Source organism: Nerophis ophidion, linkage group LG04, assembly GCF_033978795.1.
Source record: "Nerophis ophidion isolate RoL-2023_Sa linkage group LG04, RoL_Noph_v1.0, whole genome shotgun sequence".
NCBI lineage: Eukaryota > Metazoa > Chordata > Actinopteri > Syngnathiformes > Syngnathidae > Nerophis > Nerophis ophidion.
Window position 1 is genome coordinate 81,990,433 of NC_084614.1, and position 20,381 is coordinate 82,010,813.

Here is a 20,381-nt window from a genome sequence, read left to right on the forward strand (position 1 = left end):
TATAAAAGTGGGTGACATTGTTATCACCAGGAAGGATGAGATCACCTACCTAGGTTCCATTCTAGAGGCTAATCTTTCCTGTGATAAAATGGCAACCAAGGTGATCAAAAAGGTCAACCAAAGAACGAGATTCCTCTACAGAATCTCCACTCTGCAATCCTTGAGGATTCAGCGGGAACTCTCATTCAACCCTTCTTCGATTACGCTTGCACCTCCTGCTACCCCAGCACCTCCAAAACCCTCAAATCTAGACTCCAAACATCCCAGAACAAGCTAGTCCGGTTACTTTTAGACCTCCACCCCAGATCACACCTCACTCCAACCCACTTCTCCAAAGTGGGCTGGCTCAGGGTGGAGGACAGAGTAAAACAACTTGCACTGAGCCTGGTCTATAAAATGCGCTACACCTCCCTGATACCGAAGTACATGTCAAACTACTTCCTTAACGTAAATGACCGCCATAACCACAACACCAGGGGGAGCTCCACAAACCACGTTAAACCCAGATTCCGATCTAACAAAGGTCTTAACTCATTCTCTTTCTATGCCACATCAATGTGGAATGCACTCCCAACAGGTATAAAAGTAAGTGCATCTCTATATTCCTTCAAAAGCGCTCTAAAACAACACCTCCAGGCAACTTCAACACTTTACTAATAGCCTCCTCCATTCACATCCCATCTCCCCGGATTATAAACATCTCAAATGTACTTCTAATGTATATACTTGTTCTTATGCTATGTGAACTCACTATGTTCTCTGCTGGCTGTACATATCCTACTAAGTCACACCTACACTGTTTCAATGTCCACATTTCTCTGTTGATGCAATTGTTGATGACTGAAGTTCTGATATCAACCAAAGCTCCTCATCCCACCCCCAGGATTGTAAATAATGTAAATAATTCAATGTATATACTATGATGATTAACTTGTGTGATGACTGTATTATGTTGATAGTATGTATTTGTACCATGAATTGATTAAAGTGGACCCCGACTTAAAACTTATTGGGGTGTTACCATTTAGTGGTCAATTGTACGGAATATGTACTGCACTGTGCAATCTACTAATAAAAGTATCAATCTATCAATCAATAACTTTCCTTACTAAATGCTTTCTTTCTTTCTGCTTTGGGAGAAAAAAAAATATCTACTCCGTGTAATCGCAAATTTTGTTCACTGAAATACTGTGTAATTTTGCAAAAATATGTTGCCAAACATTCAAACGTTTTTTTTAATATAAATAAATACTAAAAATAATGACTTCAAAGCAAGTTATTCATCAAATTGTGCAGTGTAAAAGTAGCAATAGATTTCTAGGTAAAATTGTGAAATATACTGTGGTTTTTACAGCATTTTTTTATAAATGAAAAAAACAGTACTTTTTTTTTACTGTAATAAACTCTGGTGTCGTTTTGGTATTTACAATAATACACAAAAAAAATCTACATTTGTTAATTTGCGGTAAAAAAAAACCCTGGTAGCTCAGGTGTCAAAATTTTATTGTAAAGTTGCATTTTTTTTATTTACTTTAAAAAAAAAAAGTACATTTTACAGTAGAATTCTGGCAACTGAGCTGCCTTTTTTTTACCATAAAAACAGCAGTACTGTTTTTCTATTTACAGTAATTTACAGAAATTATTGCAACTTATGATATTTTTAAAATTTTAGATTGAAAAAAAAATATTTACAAATAAAATGCATAAAAAATTGTGTAATAAAGTATTCACTGTTAGAATCGGCCCTCTGGGGCAAAACATAACTGCGATGTGGCCCTCAGTGAAAACGACTTTGACACCTGGCTTAATGGGAAGAAAAAAAGAGAGAGAGCCAAAGAGCAAAAAACAGACTGTTTGTGAACTGGAATGTGTTGGTTAAACATTGGGGAAGGCAGTAATACAGCATCAATCACAAAAGAAGCCTATTTGGAAAGTAACCTTTGACCAAAAGACAAATGCAATATTAATTAGTGATATTATCCGTGTCAAAATATCACTTCCTCGTTTTTTTAATGAAATATTGTTGCGTGTAAGGATAGGAGTCAAAGGAGGAGTGTCAAAAGATGGCGCTATTTTGGTTTTCTTATCAGTAATCATGCAGTAAAAAATCTCCGTGCAACACACAACACCGTAAATGTGTGCTGTGAAAACCCGCCCGACCGGAACTCTAATAACAAACTTCACGTAAGTAAATTACCGTATTTTTCTGATTACAAGTCGCAGTTTTTTTCATAGTTTGGCCATGTGAAATTATTGTGTGTGAAATTATTAACACATTACCGTAAAATATCAAATAATTATATTTATCTCATTCACGTAAGAGACTATAAATTTTAAATTGTCTTTCAAATGTCTATTCTTGGTGTTGGATTTTATCAAATAAATTTCCCCCAAAAATGCGACTTATACTCACTCTAGTGCAGGGGTCAGCAACCTTTTAGAAACCAAGACCTACTTCTTGGGGACTGATTAATGCGAAGGGCTACCAGTTTGATACACACTTAAATAAATTGCTAGAAATACCCAATTTGCTCAATTTACTTTTAATAAATAAATCTATATATATAGAAAAATTTGTATTTCTGTCTGTCATTCCGTCGTACATTTTTTTTCTTTTACGGAAAGTTTTTTGTTGAGAATAAATGATGAAAAAAACACTTAATTGAACGGTTTGAAAGAGGAGAAAACAGGAAAAAAATGAAAATTAAATTTTGAAACATAGTTTATCTTCAATTTCGACTATAAAATTCAACCAAAAAAATGAAGAGAAAAACTAGCTAATTCGAATCTTTTTGAAAAAATTAAAAAAAGAATTTATGGAACATCATTAGTAATTTTTCCTGATTAGGGTTAATTTTAGAATTTTGATGACATGTTTTAAATAGGTTAAAATCCAATCTGCACTTTGTTATTTTATATAACAAATTGGAGCAAGCTATATTTCTAACAAAGACAAATCATTATTTCTTCTAGATTTTCCAGAACAAAAGTTTTTAAAAGAAATTCAAAAGACTTTGAAGTAAGATTTAAATTTGATTTTCTAGATTTGCCAGAATCCTTTCTTTGAATTTTAATCATAATAATTTTGAAGAAATATTTCACAAATATTCTTTGTCGGAAGAACTGAAGCTAAAATGAAGAATTAAATTAAAATGTATTTATTATTCGTTACAGTAAAAAAAAAAAAAAAATACTTGAACATTGATTTAAATTGTCAGGAAAGAAAAGGAAGGAAATAAAAAGGTATATGTATTTAAAAATCCTAAAATCATTTTTAAGGTTGTATTTTTTTCTCTAAAATTGTCTTTCTGAAAGTTATAAGAAGCAAAGTTAAAAAATAAAGGAACTAATTTAAACAAGTCAAGACCAAGTCTTTAAAATATTTTCTTGGATTTTCAAATTCTATTTGAGTTTTGTCTCTCTTAGAATTAAAAATGTCGAGCAAAGCGAGACCAGCTTGCTAGTAAACAAATAAGATTAAGAAAATAGAGGCAGCTCACTGGTAAGTGCTGCTATTTGAGCTATTTTTAGAACAGGCTAGCAGGCTACTCATCTGGTCCTTACGGGCGACCTGGTGCCCGCGGGCACCGCGCTGGTGACCCCTGGTATAGTGCGACTTATATGTTTTTTTCCTTCTTTATTTTGCATATTCGGCCGGTGCGACTTATTCTCCGGAGCGATTTATAATCCGTAAACGCACTACAATATAAAAGAATAGGATCTACTTATTGAGCGCTGGCCTCAGCCGCAGGTACTTGATGTTCCTCTTGCCTAAACGCCACACTTTACCGCAGGACAGGGAGACAACAGGGCGGCGAAACAAACTCGCTAGTTAGCATAGTTAGCGTCACCAAGCTTGCTTACATGTTGGGTTGGTGGCTTTCTACTTTGCTGATCATATTTGGATGACCATAATCCCAACACTGTTAGTTCCCAACCAGTTGTACTTATTAGTAGCCAGCGAGAAAATATATTTTTGACATGACTGCTGTAAACGGAAGTATATATCACAAGGGGGCGTGGCTATAGGACAGAGGCATTATATACAATTTTACATTACATTTTCAATGATGATAAAGTTGGTCAATTACAAAAAAAACACTAAAATGTATGTAGTACATTATATTGGACATCCAATTGTAAAAGTGAAGGGAAGCAACACAACATAAATCACATGGTGAGTGTTACATTGACAAGACATTACTAAAATGACAATTTAACCACATCACATTTGTGAGGATACTTGTCAAAATAACAATTTTTTGTGCGCGTATTCTCGTGATTCCTCAACGGTCTTTGCTCCCCCTCCCACCGCTCAGCTTCAGCAGATGCTCCAGAACTTCCAGCAGCAACCGGCGAAAGCGGAGCCACCCCCTCAGCCTCCCGCCCCTCAGCCTCCTGCCCCTCAGCCTCCCGCCCCTCAGCCGGACGTCCAACACGTCGCCCGCGTCTTCAGCCCAGCGCCCCCGCGCCCTGCCCCGCCCTCCCAGCAGAAGACGGCCTTTGATCGGGTGAGTGGTCGGATGGCCGCCGCTTCAAACGTGCCCCACAAACGCTCCCCGCGCTCAAAGTCCCTCTTCCTCCCAGACGCTGCTGGATCGTTTCGACTACGACGACGAGCCAGAAGCCGGAGATGACAAAGATGACTCCTCGCATCCTTCCTTGTAAGGCCTTGATTAATGCACCTACTCTGAAGCCTGTGTGTTGTGCTGATGATGATGTCATTGTTGTCATGACGACAGCATGCAGCAGCCTCATTCCTTCCCACCGTCCATGATGAACATGTCTCAGGACCCCTCGCAGCAGGTACTGTAAATGTTGGGTGTGTGGATGTTTCATATTCAAAAATCCGACCGTAGGAAGTACTAAATAGATTACATTCCAATACATATTTGTATAATTGAATGTGAACTTACAAATAAATATTAAAGCACATTTCTCTGTAAAAAAACAAACTAAAAATGAACAATAGGTTCCGGCCTCCACAAAAGTCCATATTTAAGTGAAGGTTTGAACACAATGTGAAGTGCTATACAGTACTGTACTACAAACACACATGAGGAATTAACTATCTTTTTGTTAGCAAGCCTAAAAAACAATCACAAGCTCTTCTCTGGCAACACGCACAGAAGTCCCTTTGGTGCCCACAAAAACGATCCGAAATCACAAAAATCCTTAACATTAGCAACCATATTGCCCCAATAATAAATATTTAAAAAAGAAAATCCACGTACATTAACATCGGCAAAGAAGCAGCTCAGGAGAGGAGAGGGAGGGGCGGTGTCTTTGGGCTCCGCAGAAAGTGAGGTCGTCTTTTCCTCCGCTGTGATGTAAGTCCGCTTTGGCATCTTTTTCCAGAAAAGTCTGTTCTCATCACAACTAAAAACTTTTAGTTGTTAGGCCTGCTTCCTCGGTCCCTTCAATACGAACAAGCACAATATGGCTGCCAGTGGGACACAAAATGAACAAGAATTTGCAAGTCCGATCGGAATTGCATGTGAAAGGCCAGTGTGCGCGGGAGTGGAACTGAAATGCTTGAATGTCCAGGGTGAGTAGAGTGTGTGGATGTTGGAACGGTTCAAATCGAATGAGAAATGGAGAAGTTTTTGTATATCGCCAATTTAAATTTAATGGGTGGAAATTCCTGTTAATTCCAGGGAGTTTTCAAAACCAGGGAACATGTTGGCTTGAATGTCCAGGGTGAGTAGAGTGTGTGGATGTTGGAACGGTTCAAATTGGATGAGAAATGTGGATAGTTTGTATATTGCCCATTCATTGTCAATAGGGGGAAATTTCTGTTAATTCCAGGGAATTTGGGGGAAGGGAAAACATGTTTTACTTTTGATGTATCAGAAAAATACTTTGTTTGGATGGTTGAAAGGTCTGAATCGGTTAAAAGGTGGAGCAAAAGTTCGAGAATTTGGTGCATTTTAGAACTATGAATACATCCATTCATTCGAAAGGGAATTTTGGGGGAATTATGGAAAAAAGGCGGACATTTTTGAAAAAAATGGATGCTGGCACAATTGTCCTAGAACAGTGGTTCTCAAATAGGGGTACGTGTACCCCTGGGGGTACTTGAAGGTATGCCAAGAGGTACGTGAGATTTTTTTTTAAATATTCTGAAAAAAAATAGCAACAATTCAAAAATCCTTTATGAATATATTTATTGAATAATACTTAGACAAAATATGAATGTTATTTCATAAACTGTGAAAAGAAATGCAACAATGCAATATTCAGTGTTGACAGCTAGATTTTTTTGTGGACATGTTCCATAAATATAGATGTTTAAGATTTATTTTTTTGTGAAGAAATGTTTAGAATGAAGTTCATGTTTCCAGATGGATCTCTATTACAATCCCCAAAGAGGGCACTTTAAGTTGAATATTACTTTTATGTGTAGAAATCTTTGTTTTTAATTAAATTAATTGTTTATTTTTCAACAAGTTTTTTTCCAAATAGTTCAAGAAAGACCACTACAAATGAGCAATATTTTGCACTGTTATACAATTTCATAAATCAGAAACTGATGACATAGTGCTGTATTTTACTTCTTTATCTCTTATTTTCAACCAAAAATGCTTTGCTCTGATTAGGGGGTACTTGAATTAAAAACAATGTTCACAGGGAGTGCGTCACTGAAAAAAGGTTGAGAACCACTGTCCTAGAAAATATGAATGGGTTGGTGTTGGAATTTTGAAAAAAAGTTGACGTGGCAACAGTTTGAATTGAGAATTGGTATTTTGGAATTTTGGGCAAACCAGAAAAAAAAATAGGAACATGTGTTGTCCCAACTAAGAGGAATGTTTTGTGGGTGGATTCGGTTGAAAAATGTGGACTGTGAAAACTTTCCAGGAAAAGGTGAAAATAGGGCTTTGGTAAACCGGGGATTCTGGGAATTCCTGGGATTTTTTTGGGAACTTGTGTCAGGTTCAAACACTGATGACATCTATTAAACAGACACAAAGCAAGGATTTTGCAGAGACAAGGTTGAATTTGGCTCATGAGGAGAGACGTATTGTGCAGTACATTCCTTTACAGTTCCAAACTACGCTCTAAGGCACAGCCCACGTGCTCCACTATTTATTCGGGAGGTCCTGGTTACATCACTGAGGCTGCTTCTGAAGGAAGGGAGTAATTTCAGCAGCCCCAGTGAGACACTATATGATTATTCAGAAATAGAAATGTGCTGAGACTCGTGATATCGCCCTGTCACTGGTTTGTCTGCGTCACCGGACTCGATGTTCGTCCTTGGCAGTCAGCAGGCCGGGTTTGGACACAAACACTGATATTAGGTGACTCGCAACCCAAGATTGCAAGTGGTCCCTTAGCACAGATAGAAAAGTACAACTTCCGCACAACTGATAACTATAGCAACTGCCTTTAAGCATAAGTGTTATGTGATAACTTATACATAATTATTCTAGCAACTTTGAAAATGGTCATTTGAATGTCCAGGGTGAGTAGAGTGTGTGGATGTTGGAACGGTTCAAATCGGATGATGTAAAAAGTTTGTATATTGCCCATTCATTGTCAATAGGGGGAAATTCCTGGGAAAACCAGGAATTTGGGGAAAGGGAAAACATGTTTTACTTTTGATGTATCAGAAGAATACTGTGTTTGGATGGTTGAAAGTTCTGAATCGGTTCGAAAGTGGAGCAAATGTAAGCAAATTTTGGGCATTTTACAACTACGAATACGTTCATTCATTTGAAAGGGATTTTTGGAAAAAAGGGGGACATTTATGAAAATATTGATACTAGCACAATTGTCCTAGAAGATATGAATGGGTTGGTGTTGGAATTTTGAAAAATGTTGACGTAGCAACAATTTGAATTGAGAATTGCTATTTTGGAATTTTGAGAAACCCGGGAATTTGTACAGAAAAAAAAATAGGAACATGTGTTGTCGCAACTAAGAGGAATGTTTTGAAGGTTATAATCGGTTGAAAAATGTGGCTTGTGAAAACTTTCCAGGAAGAGGTGAAAATAGGGCTTTGGTAAAATTCTGGTAATTCCTGGAATTTTTTTTCAACTTGTAAAATGGTAGTTTGATTCTCCAGGGTGAGTAGAGTGTCTGGATGTCGGAACAGTTCAAACCGGGTGAGAAATGTGGGAGTTGTGCAAGTTGGAAAAGTAGTGCATTCATTTTAAATGGGAAAAATGAATTCTGGGTTAAAATAATTTGAGGGGAGCTCACAATTCCCGGTCGAGCAGAACATTTTGATACTTGAAGGGTTCAGATTGGATGAAAACTCCAAACTTGCGGCGGAATAATAACAAATAACGATTGTTTTGGTCTAGAATCTTACATATGTGAATGCCAACGATTGAAACGTTCTAACTAAAAAATCGTATTTCAAAAATTTGTCAAATAGAGTGCTTGGTAAATGGAGGTTCCACTGTAAAGGATTGTTAATACTTGTTAAACGTGATCATCAAAAGCACTTTTGTCCTTCTCAGGGCGCTCTTCCACCTAACGGTCAGCTCCCAGCCTTCGGCGTGCTCCCAGGACAAGGCTTCCCAGTTATGGGACACCATCAACCAGGCCAGCTGCCTCCAGGCTTCCCAGGGGGTTTCTTTCCCTCTGGATCAGCCCAGCAGGTAACACTCTTAAGTAGGATCAGCAGCCACTACAAGGCCTCTCCTTCCACCTGTGTATCCTGTGCGGAGGAGTAATCGCATCCGTTGATTCGTTCTCAATTTCAATTTTATTGCCTTCATGAAACTTTACTGTGGAGGAGCACTTGCAGTATTCCTCTCAAAGCTGTTAGTCCAGGCAAAACGTGGCAAAGAGGTTTGTGTTTAAGACTATGGACGCACGATAAATATCGAACAGATAATTTGTCAAGCTGATAGAAAGAATTATGACATCATACCGGGAAATCCGATAACATGGAGGAAAAAAAGCTCCAGTATCTGATTTAAAAACACAAGGAAAACTGGGGCTGTGAATCTTTGGCCTTTGCAAGATTCGATTCCACTCTTGGGGGTGACGATTCAATTCTCAATTCAAAATCTATACTTTTTTAATAACATTGGGTGCCAGTTCTATGATGAACTACATTCCTTCATAAAATAAAAATCTCTGATAAATGTTTACCATATTTTTCGGAGTATAAGTCGCACCGGCCAAAAATGTATAATAAAGAAGGAAAAAAACATATATAAGTTTCATTTTTGGGGGAAATTTATTTGATAAAACCCAACACCAAGAATAGACATTTGAAAGGCAATTTAAAATAAATAAAGAATAGTGAACAACAGGCTGAATAAGTGTACGTTATACGAGGCATAAATAACCAACTGAGAAGGTGCCTGCTATGTCAACCTAACTTATTATGTTAAGAGTTATTCAAATAACTATAACATATAGAACATGCTATACTTTTACCAAACAATCTGTCACTCCTAATCCATAAATCCCATGAAATCTTATACCTCTAGTCTCTTACGTGAATGAGCTAAATAATATTATTTGATATTTTACGGTAAGTCGCTCCTGAGTATAAGTCGCACCCCTGGCCAAACTATGAAAAAAACTACAACTTCTAGTCTGAAAAATACGGTATATTACTTCAAAGAAAACTGTTTTTGTTTAATAAAATTCTACCCAAACATTTGATAAAGTCAAAAGCAACAAGAGAAGTTTTCAACACTTCACTTTTGTAATTTAAATCTGTACAGCAGATATAGAATAGAATAGAAAGTACTTTATTGATCCCTGGGGGGAAATTCAGCACCACAGTTTGCTCACAATAGACAATAAACACTGAGGTATTTTTTACATGTCAATAATATAAATATAGTCTATTATACAGCATTATTCACATGTGAATAACATAAATACAAATACTTGTTTGTGTGACTATCAGAAACAAATTAGTCATTGAGAGTAGAGAGCAGGGCTCTGTGTGACACGCTGAGTCCAAGGATGCAACAAACTACTCAGTGGCCTAGTGGTTAAAGTGTCCGCCCTGAGATGGGCAGGTTGTGAGCTCAAATCCCAGTCGAGTCATACCAAAGACTATAAAAATGGGACCCATTACCTCCCTGCTTGGCAATCAGCATCAAGGGTTGGAATTGGGGGTTAAATCACCAAAAATGATTCCTGGGCGCGTCACCGCTGCTGCTCACTGCTCCCCTCACCTCCCAGGGGGTGAACAAGAGGATGGGTCAAATGCAGAGAATAATTTCGCCACACCCAGTGTGTGTTTGACAATCATTGGTACTTTAACTTAACTTGATGAAGTCATTACTGCAGTTTTGAGGTTGATTTATTCTCCTTTTGAGTAAAAAACAATACATTACATGCAGATGGATTTGCAGGACTATTTGGACAAGAGTATAATGGAACAATATAGCCTTTTGCAGTCAACAGAAGTAACGGCACCCTGGTTCACCCTCTCTCTCTCTCAATACCGGCCAAAACTATTCACAGGCAGGTGCAGGTGTTATTCATTCAGCAATCATTCAGCCCTACACACACGTAGCCACACCCACTATCTCAGGTGACCAGTCAGAAACAAATCCCTGCCCCTATAAAGCTAGTTTATACAATATATACTGTAAAAAAAAATTATTTCTAAGGTGTGGCAGCTTTTATTGTGCTTCATTTTACATGCTGTCCTGTAGGTGTGTTAGGCTGGGCAAATCAAGCGCTTCTTTTATAATCACCATGCTGAGCTCCTTCGTAAACGAGTGTGTGGGACTTCACTGTTGCAGATGAAAACATTGCGTGTGATTTTTGCAGCAATTGTTCGACAAGCAAGGAAAAGAAGTCGTGCTTCAACACGTCAAACCTTATCAGCCACCTTAAACCCCACCGTCCCCACAACGACATTTGCTGCTAAAGACTGCACCTTAATCGCCATTGAAAATAATATTTTGAAATAGGTAGGGGTGTAACGGCACACAAAAATTTCGTTTCGGTTTAGAGGTCACGGTTCGGTTAATTTTTGGTACAGTATGAAAACAACAACATATACATTTTTTGGTTATTTATTTATCAAATTTGTAGACAATGGCATAACATACATAAACACACAGGGTCCATTGCCAAGGTTAACGTGGTCAACATATATAAAATAAAAACTAAATAAGATAAGCCTCAGAATGGTTTCTTAACAAAACTTTTCTACATATAAAGTGCTTTTTTTGATTGATTGATTGATTGAAACTTTTATTAGTAGATTGCCCTGTACAGTACATATTCCCTACAATTGACCATTGAATGCAAACACCCCAACAAGTTTTTTAACTTGTTTAAGTCGAGGTCCACGTTCATCAACACCCTTCCAGCCTGGCTAACTTGGCAGTAAGAGGATATATGGGCTTATTGTTCTTCCACCATAGAAGTGGGTCAAAATTTAGTTTTTAATGTCATACAGCAACCCCCTACAACCCTGAACGGGACAAGCGGTTTGAGAATGGATGAATAGATGGTCTTAAATCTGCTGCTATAAAAACATATGTTATTGCTTCAGCCCGGCCTGACTCGCCGAGGAGAGTCTGCTTAAATGCGGTGGTGACGCTTCAAAGGAGTTAGCATGTTTGACGTGTTAGCAGAATCGTACCCTACTGCTGCTGAACAATGTCACCAAACCTCCGTTCTCCATTGTTCTATCGCACCGCGCGGCCAAAGTGTTCCCAAACGGGAGATGTTAACGAGGCAGGAGGGTCTTCCAGCGCTGTCTTTTGCATGTTGTCCTAGCCCGGTCGCTGCTAGCCTGCCTAGCTCTGCATTGTTTACACAACCTGCGGTGCGCTACCTAATATGTCCTTGTGGAAACTCGTTCGGTACACCTCGGAACCGAACCGAAACCCCCGTACCGAAACGGTTCAATACTAATACATGTACCGTTACACCCCTAGTAATAGGTTCTCTGTACTAGTCTTGAGAAACAGGAAGTTATGAGCTTGGGGAGAAAATGATTGTTCATCCCTGTTTGTAACCTCTGGATGCCATTTAGGACTCGTCAGTCGACGCAGGTTCATCTATGAGGGATGGCAGACATGGTCAAAGGTCACGTTCAGGCTCCAGGTAAGCGGTTTGAGTTCGTCGCTCAACACTTAGAGCCTTTCAGCAACTCTTTGTATACATGCAAGGTCTCCCAAGCGGAGGAGGTCGCGCTCCAACTCCCGCACCCGCCGATCCAGGCACAGGCGCTCACGCTCCAGGGACCGCCGCCAGCAGTCCCCGCGATCCCGCTCGCAGGAGCGCAAGGAGAGGGAGCGGGAACGCGAGCGTCGCCAAAAGGGTCTACCGCCGTCCAAGAACGAGACGCTGAGCAGTGAGTCCTGAAGGCTTGACTTGTGTGTGTGTGTGTGTGTGTGTGTGTGTGTGTGTGTGTGTGTGTGTGTGTGAGAGAGGTCATCTCCAATGTGTGCGCTTCAGTCTGCAGTACGACTCTGTGGGTGGGCCAGCTGGACAAGAGGACTCAGCAGCAGGACGTGGCGTGCCTGCTGGAGGAGTTTGGACCCATTGACTCCATCAATGTGAGAAATGATAGCAAATGTGATGTGAAAAACAAAGAGGTGGGAATTGTCAAGGTCTTTCTGTCCTTGTTTAGATGATCCCTCCACGCGGCTGCGCCTACATCGTCATGGTACATCGGCATGATGCCTTCAGGGCCCTGCAGAAACTCAGTCGAGGGCCCTACAAAGTCAACCAAAAAGCCATCAAGGTGAAAGAATCAAAGTGTAATGTCCTATCATGTCCACTAGGTGTAGCCACTGCACTTTTGTCTTCTTTCATAGTGGAATGTCGAATATGTCATCTAGGCAGGGCTGCAACTATTAAATGGACTAGAACAGTGGTTCTCAAATGGGGGTACTTAAAGGTATGCCAGGGGGTACGTGAGATTTTTTTTTAATATTCTAAAAAATAGCAACAATTCAAAAATCATTTCTAAATATATTTATTGAATAATACTTCAACAAAATATGAATGTAATTTCATAAACTGTGAAAAGAAATGCAATATTCAGTGTTGACAGCTAGATTTTTTTGTGGACATGTTCCATAAATATTGATGTTAAAGATTTATTTTTTTTATAGAGAAACGTTTAGAATGAAGTTGATGAATCCAGATGGATCTCTATTACAATCCCCAAAGAGGGCACTTTAAGTTGATGATTACTTCTATGTGGAGAAATCTTTATTTATAATTGAATAACTTTTCACTTTTTCAACAAGGTTTTAGTTATTTTTATATCTTTTTTTCCAAATAGTTCAAGAAAGACCACTACAAATGAGCAATATTTTGCACTGTTATACAATTTAATAAATCAGAAATTGATGACATAGTGCTGTATTTTACTTCTTTATCTCTTTTTTTTCAACCAAAAATGCTTTACTCCGATTAGGGGGTACATGAATTAAAAATATGTTCACAGGGGGTACATCACTGAAAAAAGGTTGAGAACCACTGGACTAGAAAAAAACTTCAAATTGCATTCAAATTCATCGTTTGAGTGTAGCTAAACAATTAACTAAATAACAAAAAAATTATAAAATCCGGACTGCATAAAAGAAGTTGAATAAAAGTTCCAAAGAAAGTCAACGGAAGGCAAAAGAAGCAAAAAAAATGGTAAAATAAGGTTTTTAAAAGGTAAAATGTTTGGAATTAAACGTAAAAGCAGTAAATAAAAGCTAAAACAGTGTTTAAAAAATGGTCAATAGAAGGTAAAAAGTGTTAACAAATGTAAACGGAAGCCGAAATAAAATAAATAAAATGTAAAAAAAAAAATTTGACAAGAAGGTAAATAAAAGGTCCAACAAGTTAAATTGATTGTTAAAGAATATAAGGGGTTAACAGAAGGTAAAAAAGGCTAACGAAAAGGCAAGATGTAAATAAAAGTTAAAAAGCAATTCAAAAGTTAAAAAAAATATATAAATAAAAGGTAAATTAAAGGTAGAATAAGGTAAACAGAAGGTAAAAAAAACAAAAAACGTAAATAGAATCCAAAATAGAATACAATAGGATAAAAGAAATGTACAGGGTAAATACAAGCCAAAAGAAGGTTTAAAACAGGGAGGAAAGGTCAATACAATCTAGAAGAAGATAGAAGGTAAATGGAAGATAATGAAGGTCAAAGCAAGTAAAAAAAAAAAAGGATTCTTTCAAGTATTTAAAAAAAAAAATAGGTATAAAGGCCAAACTAATGGATTAATTACTTGATTAATCGACAAACTAATGGTTAGATTGATCAAACAGACTAATGGATAGATTACCCAATTAATCGAACAAACTAATGGATAGATTATTCGATCAAACTAATGAATAGATTAATCGAACAAACTAATGAATAGATTAATCGAACAAACTAATAGGTAGATTAATCAAACAAATTAATAGATTGATTAATTGAACACACTAATTGATACATTAATCAAACAAACTAGTGGATAGATTACTCAAACAAACTAATTGATGGATTACTCAAACTAATAGATTAATCAAACAAACTAAAAGATAGATTACTCAAACAAACTAACAGATAGATTAATAAACAAACTAATTGATGGATTACTCAGACTAATAGATTAATCATACAAACTAATAGATAGATTAATCAAATAAACTAATGGATGGATTACTCAAACAAACTAATAGATAGATTAATCAAATAAACTATTATATAGATCAATCAAACAATACTAATGGATGGATTACTCAGATTAATAGATTAATCAAACAAACTAATATAAATTAATCAAACAAACTAATGGATGGATTACTCAAACAAAGTAATAGATAGATTAATCAAACAAATAAAATAGTACATAGATTAATCAAACAAACTAATGGATTTATTACTCAGACAAAGTAATAGATAGATGAATCCAAAAAATGAATGGATGGATTGCTCAAATAATGCCAGCTGCAGTCCTAATCTGGAGTGAGCATGCATGAAGACATGAGGGATAAGTTTGTTGTCTGCCACCAGATTGCGTGGGCTCTGAACAAGGGCATCAAGGCTGACTTGAAACAGTACTGGAACGTGGAGCTGGGGGTCACCTACGTGCCCTGGTCCAAGGTGATGGAGGACCAACTGGAGGAGCTGAAGGAAGGAGGCGTCCTGGATGGAGACACTTTATCACCAGGTAACATCTCTCTTCTCCTCTCCTGATGGAACTTTGGTCTTCTTACCGGTATCTCCTCCTTCCAGAGTGGAGCACAGCAAGGAAGGCCCTCATGAACCCAGAGGAGCTCAACCACAACGGCGGGGCGGAGTCACAGCAGCACGAGGAGGCGCACCTGTTAGCCGCAGCTACTCCTGCACAGGTAGACCACCGTCTCTCGCCACCGCCTCCACGCCTTCTTTAACCACGTGCCTTTTGCCCCAGCTTCCTCCAATGCAGCAGCCAATGATGGGCATGGGACCTGTGCCGCCTCCTGGCTTCCCTGCCCCCATCGGGATACCACCTCCCTCCTTCCCCCCGGGCATGCCCCCGCCGCCGTTCATCCGACCTGGCTTCAACCCCATGCAGATGCCTCCAGGTAGCACACGCTCACCTAGACCAAGGTTTCAGATCTTTCAGGGCAATTGTGCTATGTCGCATACTGCACAAAGGTCCAGTTTTTCCCGACATTCCCAAATTTTCCTTTTGAAATATATGAAGAAATTGATGATCTGAAGAAATAGTGATTGTTGACGGACCAGCATTGATGATCTGGCGTATTTGCTTACATCGCGTAAGTTCTTTATGTAAATGAGTTAAAGGCCTCCTGAAATGAGATGTTCTTATTTAAACGGGGATAGCAGCTCCATTCTATGTGTCATACTTGAGCATTTCGCGATATTGCCATATTTTTTCTGAAAGGGTTTAGTAGAGAACATCCACGATAAAGTTCGCAACTTTTGGTCGCTAATAGAAAAGCCCTGCCTTTACCGGAAGTATGTGCGCGTGACGTCACGAGTTGCAGGGCTCCACACATATTCACATTGTTTTTAATGGGAGCCACCAGCAGTAAGAGCAATTCGGACTGAGAAAGCGACAATTTACCAATTAATTTGAGCGAGGATGAAAGATTCGTGAATTAGGATATTGATAGGGAAGGACAAGGGGGAAAAAAAGCAACGACTCCGGGTGGCGGCAGTGTCTGCGTTTCAGATGTAATTAGACACATTTACTAGGCTAATTCTGGAAGATCCATTATCTGCTTATTGTTTTAATAGTGTTTTAGTGAGATTTTAAAGATTGTAAAGACATACCTCGAGGTCGGATGGCTGCGGTGAACACGCAGTGTCTTAGAGAGAAGCCGAGGAGCCAAGCTCACAGCTGTCTTTTAAACAGCTGCTGCAGGACGACGAATAATCCAATGATTTCTCCGGTAAGATATATATCACAATTTCCCCATCCAAAAATATGCTGGTTGACATAGAGAAAACATGTTTGCTAGACCGCTCCGTGTTAAAAACAAACAAAGAAACACCGGCTGTGTCTCGGTGCTAAAGACAGCTGCAATCCACCGCTTTCCACCAACAGAAGTGTTCTTTTTAGTCTCCATTATTAAATGAACACATTGCAAAAGATTCAGCAACACAGATGTCCAGAATACTGTGTAATTATGCAGTTAAAGCAGACGACTTTTAGCCGCTAGTGGTGCAGCGCTAATATTTCCTGACAGTCCGTACACGTCATCATTCCGCGACGTTTTCAACAAGAGACTCGCGGGAAATTTAAAATTGCAATTTAGTAAACTAAAGCGGCCGTATTGGCATGTGTTGCAATGTTAATATTTCATCATTGATATACAAACTATCAGACTGCGTGGTGGCTAGTAGTGGCTTTCAGTAGGACTTTAAGTTCAAGTTAAAGTACCAATGATTGTCACACACACACTAGGTGTGGGGAAATTTCCATCCATCCATCCATTTTCTACAGCTTATTCCCTTTAGGGTCGCGGGGGGCGCTGCCTATCTCAGCTACAATCGGGCGAAAGGCGGGGTACACCCTGGACAAGTCGCCACCTCATCGCAGGGCCAACACAGATAGACAGACAACATTCACACACTAGGGACCATTTAGTGTTAACAATCAACCTATCCCCAGGTGCATGTCTTTGGAGGTGGGAGGGGCCTATCCCCAGGTGCATGTCTTTGGAGGTGGGAGGGGCCTATCCCCAGGTGCATGTCTTTGGAGTATTTGCTTACATTGCGTTAGTTCTTTACGTAAGTGTATAAAGTCAAAGTAGCAATGATTGTCACACACACACTAAGTGTGGTGAAATGTGTCGTCTGCATTAGACCCGTCCCCTTGTTCACCCCCTGGGAGGTGAGGGGAGCAGTGCCAGCAGCGGTGGCCGCGCCCGGTAAACTTTTTGGTGAATCAACCCCCAATTCCAACCCCTGATGCGGAGTGTCAAGCAGGGAGGCAATGGGTTCTAGTTGTATAGTCTTTGGACTATAAAAATGAACTCACCACCTAGCGATCTCAGGGTGGACACTCTAACCACTAGTGTGCCGTGAAAATCACTGCCCGAGAGGGATGTCAAAAAATATTTCTCTGTGGGGGCCACAGCAGTACTCTGTTGTAATACACTTTTTTAACACTTGTGGCAGTCATAACCATTGGGCGTGGCGAAGTTGGGGTTACTGGTTCAATCCCCACCTTCTACCATCCTAGTCACGTCCGTTGTGTCCTTGGGCAAGACACTTCACCCTTGCTCCTGATGGGTCCTGGTGAGCGCCTCTCATGGCAGCTCCCGCCATCAGTGTGTGAATGGGTGAATGTGGAAGTAGTGTCAAAGCGCTTTGGGCTCCTTAAAAAGTGGTAGAAAACTGCTATACAAGTACAACTCATTTCATTTCATTTAATAAACAAACAGAAGAAATCTGGAGATTAAGTCTTTTTTTTAAGCGCAAAAATTATGAAATTGGGGAAGCTGTATTTTTGTTTGTATTTTTACTTATTTCGACAATTTTTTTAAAGCAACATATATTTTTTTATAATTAATTATTATTTGGTTAGAATGTATTCATTTTAGCGCTGCCTAATTGTATGTACACATATTTTTCATCAGTTTTATGAGTCCCTTCTTTTGCAGTATGTTTAGAATAGAAGAATGGAATATATCTTTATTGTCATTGTACATCGTACAATGAAATGGTAAGCAAAAAGTAATTTAGTGCAAATTCATAATAACACATAAAGAACATAGATAAAAGTACATAAAAATACCAAGCACACAGCTCACACGCACAGTCATTCTTGTCTTGTGTTCAGCGACATTAGTGTTCTTAAATCTGTTTGTACGGCATTTTATTGTCCTGTATCTCCTGCCCGAGGGCAGCAATTCAAAAAGTTATTTCCGGGGTGAGATGGGTCCTTTATGTTGTTGATGTTTAGTATTTGTCCTTTTTTTGGTTTTAGGTTTTTATTTTTGGAGTTTATCCTCTTAAACTTGAAGTCAGTTAGATATAGTTATTGAATACTGTTAAAATTAATTAATTTAGTGTTCATATTTGAGTGGGCTCCAGACCTCTGTGTAGTGGAACAGTTTGGTGCCGAGGTCAAAAAGGTTTAGAATTGCCGCTCTAGGGTCAACAGTCACAAAAAGTGCCAGAAAAGTCATCACGCTAATGTTATCATGCTAACACGCATTCAAACCTCCGCCTCTCCCAGGTTTCCCCCCACCCAGAACCATGCCTCTCGGACCGCCGCCTCCTGCCAAAGGTGAAGACATGCCTCTGGGCCCTGCAGGTCTGGTCACCAGGAAACACGAGGAGGTCTCGGACGCTCCCAACTTCTTCAATAACCAGATGGGAGCCATGTGTTAGTTCCTCTTTTCATGATTTTATGATGATGTCAGAGTGGTAGGGCTGTCAACACGATTCGATTCTTAGGGATGATGATTCGATTCAGAATCCATTACTCAAAATCAATGCTTTTTTAATAACATTGGATGCCAGTTCTATGATTAACTACATTACTCCATGAAATACTTAAACAGCTGATATATTTCTATATTACTTAAAAGAAAACTGCTTTTGTTGAAAAAATGTATACCCAAACATTTAATAAGGTCAAATACAAATAAGGCAACAAGAGAAGTATCCAACACTTCCAGTCAATTTGTACAGCCGAAATGGATCATCTACGTCAGGGGTGTCAAACATGCAGGTTTAATCCGGCCGTAAACCCGCAAGTTCAGTTTGCTAAATATAAAAATAAGCTGCATTATTATTTTTTTTTATGATGTCGCAATAGCCATCCAAGCGCAACCCACGTCACACATGACACTGTTGAAGATGACGTGTCAGCTGACTTCAAGCGCCGTCTGGATTGGCTGCCACTACAGCGCAGGTGCAAACAATCAGACGGCAGCAGTAGTGACGCACAACACCGTCTTTCATCGTCAAATACCCACTCAACAGATAAAATAATGAAACAGTAAGATGCAAAGACTTAAGTGTTTGTAGTTAGAGTTCCATGCAGTGCTTGCAATGCGCACCCTGAACTCCATTGTAACATTGTGTTTCTACGTTTGTTCTATTTTATTTTATGCTTAAATCTAAGCATGTTCACATTGGTTAAGTTTGTAGTTACGTTACGTTACGTTACCTTGATTTTGGCTATTGTGTCATTTTGATATTTATTTTGTTTGTGTTATGAGTGAATATTTGAATGATGATGAATGAATGTTTTGTGGCAGTTGCGGACGTCACCAATTTGACGGTTTGTCGAAACAACCGGTTGCTTTTCCAAACGTATTTAATGGTGAACTGCCAACATGAGAATGCTAAACAGGAAGTGCTTCAAGTTTAACGTTTTTGTAAATACTCTGAGACCAAGTCATTGTGTTCATGGTGTTTTTGAAGCTGGACCCATTTTTCCTCAGAATTTCCAACTAACTTGGAATGTTTTGCCAAGAGGTTTATTTGTGGTTTTTACATGTTCAGAATGTGCTTGTTCTATTTTTGGCAACTTTAAGACTAAACAGTCGTCTTTTTATGCCATGATTTTACCAGGAATAGCATTTCCTCCAAAACTAACTTGGCACCCCTTCTCTACATCAAAAGTATGGTTTGCCTGAGTGGCTGGACAGGACATATATAAAAATAAAAATTGATTAAGAGTCGTTAGAAATAAGAATCGTGATTTTTCGCGATTGAAAAATCGAAAAATTTAATGTAAATTTTTTTTAAAGAACTGAAAAATAAATCCATTTAAACACAGTTTTTGACACCGCTGCACCCATCAATTCGATCCGATTCCTGGGGTGACGATTCGATTCAGAACCGATTCTCGTTTCAACCCAATTCTTGATTCAAACTGATTGCATATTATTTGGTATAATAATTATAATGAAACTGTTTCAAAACAGGTTGAATGGAAATTGTCTAAAAACGTATTTTTAAAAATGCATTT

At 38.8% G+C, this 20,381-nt stretch overlaps 1 protein-coding gene across 1 annotated transcript in view; it reads left to right on the forward strand.

The window, feature by feature from the left end:
• The window catches only part of scaf4a (SR-related CTD-associated factor 4a), a 36,147-nt gene that overhangs the window by 12,619 nt on the left and 3,147 nt on the right, over window positions 1–20,381 (forward strand). Inside the window, exons 7-18 of the mRNA XM_061899331.1 lie at window positions 4,320–4,511; window positions 4,588–4,664; window positions 4,743–4,806; window positions 8,466–8,606; window positions 11,975–12,045; window positions 12,111–12,295; window positions 12,400–12,500; window positions 12,575–12,688; window positions 14,954–15,110; window positions 15,176–15,291; window positions 15,354–15,507; window positions 18,636–18,785. Of these exons, the coding sequence (XP_061755315.1) occupies window positions 4,320–4,511; window positions 4,588–4,664; window positions 4,743–4,806; window positions 8,466–8,606; window positions 11,975–12,045; window positions 12,111–12,295; window positions 12,400–12,500; window positions 12,575–12,688; window positions 14,954–15,110; window positions 15,176–15,291; window positions 15,354–15,507; window positions 18,636–18,785 (1,522 nt within the window). The remainder of the gene's footprint in view (window positions 1–4,319; window positions 4,512–4,587; window positions 4,665–4,742; window positions 4,807–8,465; window positions 8,607–11,974; window positions 12,046–12,110; window positions 12,296–12,399; window positions 12,501–12,574; window positions 12,689–14,953; window positions 15,111–15,175; window positions 15,292–15,353; window positions 15,508–18,635; window positions 18,786–20,381) is intronic.